Genomic DNA, 7,468 nt, shown 5'->3' with positions numbered 1-7,468 from the left:
TTTTACAACTGTTATATTTTCAATGTTAGCAAAAAAACAATTAACATAAATCAATTGGTATAGGTATAATGAAACAACGTAATGTTTGTTCATTCAAACTTTATTTTTAGCCGTTTATCATAATGTACAGAACGTTGATAAAAGTAACAGTCTCACATCGGGGAAAAAGTCGTGCGGTACTAATCGGTCTGTCCGTAGTCCTATAGTATCTGCAAATGCTTTATTATAGGTATCAACAATTGTCACAGCCACAGGATTACATCTTCCACAGATCCTTCTATATCCTATATCCACAATATCCTTCTATAACTGTATAGTTACTATTATCACTGTACATATGTACAAACGTTAATATCTCTATTATATCACATAATACAATTAAACTTTCTCTTTGTAGTCTCATCATTAACAGAAATCTAAGAATTACAGCGCACTGTACGTGGAACGATGTTATAAATGTAATTATAATCTATATATTTATCATTATAAAATTGTACTAAAGGTAAAGGTATTTCTCTTTCTACATCCAATACACAACACTTCAGGAAGTTACTTTTAAATGATGTAATCATAATTATGGCACAGTATATTTCTCTAAGCTGTATGTAAAAATTATACATACGATTTTCAGAATAGACATTTTAATAATAAATGTTGTACTTTCAAACGTATTGAAAAATTCTGGCACTATAAAAAGAACTCTCAAATTACTCTTTTGGATGTATACGTAAAACTATTAAATGTATTAAAAATGTATAAACAAAACTGTGCACTGTCGTCTCTTCGTTTCTCTTTCTTTCTCTCCAATTTTTCATATTTAACTGCAAACTAGGATTTTTATTTGCATATTAATTAAGGAGGATACTTGTCTAATTATATAAATTTTGACTGTGTTCCAAAATTCACTGCCAGTACTGAAACGCTATAGTTTATGTCACGTACACTATAGCTTTTCAGAGCTGAGAGTGAATTTTGGAATACAGCCTGTGGGATATCAAAGTAACAAATGAGAAATTTAAAAAATTATAAATTTTTTTTATTGTTTTAAAAAATTTTAAAATTGAAGTTTCTCTAAGATCTATGGGTTTTGGCTTCTATCCCTTGAGATCCCTTGAACTATCCTTTCAGTCACTTTAAAACGCAGAAGTCGCATACTCTAACTGGATGATCCCATCCTCTATGAGGTACAGGCTTACGATGTTGCGAACATCCGTGACACACGCCGTACCCACAAGCTCTACAATGGTGTAAAGGAATCCTGGCGGAAAAGTTGCATTCACAAACGTTGCAGTTGACGATCTCGGAGTCGGGCACCCAGTAAGACGGACGAACGGAATCCTTTATGAATGCTGCACAAAAAATATTTTTTAAATATTAGATAATGTCTACTTCCACGGTCATAAATATTATGAGAATGTTCTATGAGAATGATGTAGATCTTTATAATTTCCATGTTTCTACTTACACTTAGAATAGTTGAAAACAGTTCCAACGACGCTGAAAGTCGATACCACGTGCTCTGTCACTTTCCGTACGCTGACGTCCTCGGCAGGTTCCAGTGATTCGTTGCTGGAGGAGTTTGTTTCTTTCTCGTAGCACGTATCGCAGACTCGAACGGGTGAGTACCAATTTCTACTGGGCACGCACCGCGTCTTCGAGGAGCATTTGTCGCAAAAGCCTTCTCCGCAGTCACGACAGTGGTGTTTGTCACGTGCCAAGCCAAACACGGTCTTGCACTTGTGGCAGTGCTTTATCTCGCTGTTCGGTCGCCAGTAGGACGGTGCCACTTGATCCGCAGCCCATGCTTTCAAAGCTTTCGTAGGTTGCAGAGAAACAGTTGCGACAGCTTCGGTGATGTACGAGACACTATCCATGACCCGTTGCGCCGTATTTTGAGGTACTGGGGGAGGATTCGGCTAAAAATGGCACATTCGAAATTGAGTTACATGGCTTATTAAATTACACTATTTATTAAATGACAGTAAGGGGGGGCTCCTGCAGACGCAGGATGTATGTAAAAAGATATTGTGTGATTATATACATTTTTATGCAATGTAACTTATTTATGCAATAATATTTTCTATAATAAGTATCAAAATTTCATTCTAGGATAAGAAAGAAGACTCATTGGCAAGAAAGAACACCTCACGCGAACAGATACTTCAGATGACACGATGCGTCTCATGGAATTCAACAAGTTCAATAAAGCATCTTCTAAGCAGAGTACGTATTAAACATTTTTCTTACACGTAATGTGTAATAAAAATATTTAAAAGAATGCAAATATTTAAATATTTAAGATAATAAATATTGGAAAGTAAGTAAAAGCTTATCCATTTTCTTTTCAGACATTTAAGGTAAGTGAGATGTTCATTCGCCAGCTGTTGCAACTAAAGGGCATGTCCGTCGACAAAGCAGCAGCGATTGTAGAGCGTTACGCTAGGCCACAAAATTTTTATTATCTAAATTTTATTATCAGAAAAGCAAGACGGTGATTGGCCAACGCATTGTCGCTGCCGCGTCCTGTCTGCAGGAGCCCTAAAGTCTAGCTAGCCTTCTTCGGATACACACCATTACTCTCACGTCGTAACTTACCACTCCCCACACATGTGTGACTTTTTTGCGGATAGCAATATCTTCGGGATTATTGCCGTACCAGTACTGTTTGCTTCTATATATCACTCCGCAACGCGAACACTCCAGAACGTACCCCGACAAGACGGTTGTGGCAAAGCCGTACCAACTACTATTCTGGTCTCCATCTTGATACCGCTTCACCTCAATTTGCTTTCCGTTCTTGTAACATTTCTTGCACAGGTATATCGCATTTTCATATTGGCACTCGTATTTGCATCTACCATCAAAATGACATTGTTAATATGATAATTCAAAAGTAAGGCTTTGATTGATTACAGAATAGCACAAAAAATTAATATCTATAGCAAAACAAACCTGCCACTGGTACTATGTGGTTTCGCTTCCCGATGGTGTCCCATACTCTTGTTACACCTATTGGCGCAACTTAAACACTTAGCGGGACAGGTAAAATACTGCTCTGGGAAGAAAGGGAGGCAATATTTTTTCTTCTCAGTGGAGAGATGCTCATTCAACAACTTAAGCGTATTATAAACCAGAAACGGTTTTCTGGCCATACGGACCGTCGTGTTATTCACTTCAGTCTCGATCGCGGATCGCAGTTGCTCGTAATTCATCACATTATTCACTGATTGCACGCCAACATATTTGATAGAACTAAAAGCGTCAATTTCAAGAGCCATTTCTCCTAATCTTGTTCTCAACATGTCTTCTACACTTTCCGCTCCATCTAGAAAAGAACATTATTTGATATTATTATTATTATTATCATGATGATAAACCGTGATAATACAATTTCACTTTCACAAAATCACTCTTATATTGAGAACGTAGCGGTACGTACTGTTGGTCAAAGGTTTGCTGTCCCTAGTTTCATGAAACACTATAATACTCGGTCCAAATGTACTCAATGAAGAACTGGAGATTCCCTCTATCTGGCCAATTGCCTGGAGAGCTCCTTTAAAATAATGACTGTAAGCGCGCGACGCAGTACCCAAAAATGTGAATAAATCCCTATTCAGCCTTTCTGAGTGGTTGCCGTAGATTATAATATCAGATACTGCGAGTACTTTAACTAATAACAGTGCCTGTTCACTTTCACAACTCGTAACTCCTAAAAACAATATATATATTGTATATTGTTAAATTGCCACAGAATTTACAATTTAGATGATATAAAATACGAAATACCTTGTAAACCTTCAGTATCCAGGCAAATAACATTGAGAACTGGATCAAACGCTGCCCAGATGCCTAGTGCGCAACAATTATGGTTGTTTGATGTTTTAAATACTTCCTTGCCTTTAAAGAACACATGGTTCATCGTATGGCGTTTTCCATCGCCCGTGTTTCCAAATATCGAAACAACCTTTATTTTGGTGTCATTTCCGGTGCAACTCAACTTGTTCAGAAACTCTTCAACATTGGGAACATGCAGAGTCTTTTGTCCGTTCATTAATAAGAAGCTCTTGTTATTGTTATTATTGCATTTTGAACAAGGCTTCACTACGGAATTTTTATTTGTATAATATACTTGAGGATGAAAGTCAAAATCATCTGCATTGATATCTAAGCTTTCCATTAGAGCAGGAGCCAATAGTTCCGTTTTTCGAGGTTGATTCCATGGAGAATTCCACATGGTGTGCATGGTTTCTTTCAATGGTTTCAAATTAATCTCTGCAAGTAGATTAAATTTTCAAGTTTTAGATAAAGCGACATTTTTCTGTGCTAAGTAAACAGTTAACATTGACGGAAGACGTAATGAAACATACGATCACGTGAATGCGTAAATGCAAAATAACCGCGAATACATGGCTCTCTCACTTGTACACAAAATAATTCAACGATTCGATGATTATGATAGTGGTTAAGAAATAAACAGGCGCACTAGCCGATAGAGTCGAAATGCATAGAAAATTCACAAGATAATTGATAAGAACGTTACAGAAAACCTCGAATCGTGACTAAGGAAAATCGGCAAGCATTAATAACCACATCGCCATTACGGATTTGTATACATGCGCCGCCGCGGCATCGCTGCCGGATTTGGATTTTCCCAACCTCAAATATTCGATTGGACATATGCATAATTGATAATATGTTAGTGTGACGATCAATTTTGAAATACAGAAGCCGGTATTGATGGTCGAATCTTATATTTAAGGCCCGTTTCTATCAATGTTATCTAAGGCAGGTAGTTAGAAAAGGACGAAGAGTGAGTTGGGCCTTTAGGCAGTGTTTCCAGAAGCGTGCTTTTGCAGCGCGCGGCAGCGGTGGGGAAAGTGGAGTGGGGATGGTCTCGCGGTAGCGGTGGGGAAAGTGGAGTGGGGATGGTCTCGCGGCAGCCGCGCGACGCACACAAGCGAAGCCTCGTACCCTCGTGTCCGTGAGGCGCTCACTACGTCACAAAGGCGGATAGTTGGAAAGAGACGAAAAGTAGCTGCGAGCCCAACATGGCGACCAGGCTGACCCATGGACCAAATGAACCAGGGGGACCAAGGTTGGGTCATTAGGTTGTTAGAGCAGGTAAACTCTGAGTTTAAATTAAACAATTTTGATCGTTTAGAGCCAGATAAACTATAGTTAAGAAATATTACTAGCATTATTGCATCGTTTCTATATTTATTTTCACATGAGTAAGATTACATAGGACTTGTTCAAGTTAAGAAGCGTTCACAGTTTCAATTTCCTCGTAATCAATCAATTTATTCTAATAGACACTTTTTTTAGAATTTGATAAAACTATTAAATATTGATAAAAATAGTTAAAAATATCTATTGAATTGTAATCCGAACTTAATTATGATATAGTAATTGTTAAAGTTATATATAATTTTTCTGAAAAATTTAAAAAGATTATTTCTATTTAAAAGTTTAGTATTTTTTACTTTTTTTGCTTTTAGAGACAGTTCAGTACAATTATTTTGTTATATCAGATGATTCGTTGCACATGAAATGACACAGTGTGTCATGGAAATCTAAACATTAATAAATTCATCTATGAAAAACTTTCTTGCTCTTTTCTTTAAATTCTGCTACTTCTTCTCAACTTCTTAAAATTTTTGAACTTCGAAATTCGAATGAAAAAGTACTATTAAATAATTGTTCTATTATTTTCCAAGCTTTATCTTTAATGATTATAGGATCAGATCTCTCCTTTTCTATTATTTATTTTTGTATCGAAACATATCTATCAAAATAAATTTTCTGCTTCTTTATAAGTTTAGCTAAACGTTCACAATGTTGGTAGAAACTTATCAGTATTAAACCGAAGTATTATATTAATTTTATTTTAATTTATTTTAATATTTATTTTAATTTTAACGAAAGTTTGACTAAACTGCAGGTTAAGGCAAAGATAGGAGAAATGGGCCTAAGGCGGATAGTTAGAAAGAGACGAAAAGTAGCTGCGGGCCCAACATGGCGACCAGGCTGACCCATGGACCAGGGGGACCAAGGTTGAGTCATTAGGTTGTTAGAGCAGTTAAAGTTAAAGTTTAACTATGGTTAAAGTTAAACAACATTGGTAGAAACGGGTCTAAGTAGTAGCAGTATTTTTCAAGAAATTTCTAATAATAAAATAGTAAAAATGAATTAAACATAAGATTCAAATGACTGATAATTTAAATCGTGACTGCTAATTTTTCAATATCTAATACTTGGCAAACAACATTTTTATGCATAATATTGTGTAATGAGAGATATACATGCATGAACTGTTCGTGAATAGTATAATGTATCTAGAAATTTTTCAAATTATGAATGAAAATTTAAATTTTTACGTGTACTTACCAGTCCACAGAAGTTCAGACATCGTGACTCACGGAAAGTTCGAGTTGGTACTTGATGGAAAATTCGACTAAGTACGTAACACAGAGATTTCACTTATTAACTTGACGCTGTGGAAAATTCTTGATGGAAAATTCGACTAAGTACGTAGCACAGAGATTTCACTTACTAACTTGACGCTGTGGCCCACTGAGTAAAAGTGAGCTTTAGCAGTGAGTAGTTAGTGACCCTCCAATCTCTAGTGGTAGCTATGGTGGGATGGAGGATGGAGTGGGGATGGACACGTCACGTGACCATCCCCACCACAGGTACCGAGGTACCCCAATACTAGAGATCCTATAACAGAGATCGGACACCGGGTGAACGATTCCTGATTGGCTCGCGCGCGTGGAGTATAACCGGAAATGTGAGAGAGAAAAATATATATATCTAACAAAGACAAAACGAGTCAAAACAATGTTTAAACGCAGAATAAGATATGTATTTCACTTCACATTATCAATACTTTAATGTAACTTATTAGTTAATGTAAGCTGAAAAGTAAGTCCAATACTTTTTTATTTCAAATCAAATAGATACAAAAGGCTCAACAAAACCATCATATCCGGTTTTACCCTATGGCAGCGATCTCCACCCAATACTACCAAACTCAAATTTACTAGGTGTTGATCAATCAAATTATAAATATTCTAGTAAATTTGCTCACTTTTTGCATTTTCACTCCGCGCTAGAGATACGTAATAGATCCCCAGTTTCTGGCACCACTGTGCCACGTGGGCCAACCGTATATTGGCATGTAATTATCGAAAACTATGTCAAAAAAATTATTAAATAAAAAATAAAATTATTAAAAATTATTAAATTATTAATATAAAATAAATTAAAAAATGATTATACAAAATGTCAAAAATGAGTTAAGCCTTGTGTCCACGATGCTAGAAATCGATCCGAGATCTCGATCCGATTTCTAGCATCGTGGACACAAGGCTTTACAGATTCTCGTATCGTTGCGAGCACCAAATAGAACGCACCCTATATTGCACTATTCGAGTATCGATTAGGACGATCGATGGTATATCGATAC

General features: G+C 36.3%; 1 protein-coding gene and 1 long non-coding RNA gene across 6 annotated transcripts; one reads left to right on the top strand and one right to left on the bottom strand.

Moving 5' to 3' along the window:
* Positions 1-82: 82 nt before the first annotated feature.
* Positions 83-6,511, bottom strand: LOC105281115 (zinc finger FYVE domain-containing protein 1-like). Of its 4 annotated transcripts, none has more exons than XM_011342120.3 (7): positions 6,388-6,511; positions 3,787-4,272; positions 3,440-3,709; positions 2,953-3,325; positions 2,596-2,854; positions 1,466-1,916; positions 83-1,349 (listed from the first exon to the last, which is right to left on the bottom strand). In XM_011342120.3, exons 1-7 carry the CDS (start codon positions 6,407-6,409, stop codon positions 1,129-1,131), a joined length of 2,082 nt encoding a protein of 693 aa, XP_011340422.1. In that variant the 5' UTR covers positions 6,410-6,511; the 3' UTR covers positions 83-1,128. The 4 variants fall into 4 exon arrangements, with proteins under 4 accessions (XP_011340422.1, XP_011340420.2, XP_011340421.1 ...); XM_011342118.3 differs by lacking the exon at positions 6,388-6,511 and adding an exon at positions 4,548-4,782; XM_011342119.3 differs by lacking the exon at positions 6,388-6,511 and adding an exon at positions 4,602-4,782.
* On the top strand, positions 4,867-6,785 carry LOC105281114. Of its 2 annotated transcripts, none has more exons than XR_894239.2 (3): positions 4,867-5,121; positions 5,942-6,053; positions 6,391-6,785. It is a non-coding gene; the product is annotated as an uncharacterized LOC105281114 (long non-coding RNA). The 2 variants fall into 2 exon arrangements; XR_894240.2 differs by having other exon boundaries at positions 5,942-6,066.
* The last annotated feature ends 683 nt before the right edge of the window (positions 6,786-7,468 follow it).

The sequence above is a fragment of the Ooceraea biroi genome, chromosome 5, assembly GCF_003672135.1.
Source record: "Ooceraea biroi isolate clonal line C1 chromosome 5, Obir_v5.4, whole genome shotgun sequence".
Taxonomy (NCBI): domain Eukaryota; kingdom Metazoa; phylum Arthropoda; class Insecta; order Hymenoptera; family Formicidae; genus Ooceraea; species Ooceraea biroi.
This window is presented reverse-complemented; position numbering and strand designations above follow the sequence as displayed.

Bases quoted from the DNA above. Each gene is read 5' to 3' on its own strand.
- LOC105281115 (XM_011342118.3), bottom strand. From the start codon at position 4,683: ATGCATATGTCCAATCGAATATTTGAGGTTGGGAAAATCCAAATCCGG. The intron at 3,710-3,786 runs GTATTTCGTATT...TATTGTTTTTAG, and splicing joins GGATACTGAAGGTTTACAAG to GAGTTACGAGTTGTGAAAGT. The intron at 2,855-2,952 runs GTTTGTTTTGCT...TTTTGATGGTAG, and splicing joins CCACATAGTACCAGTGGCAG to ATGCAAATACGAGTGCCAAT.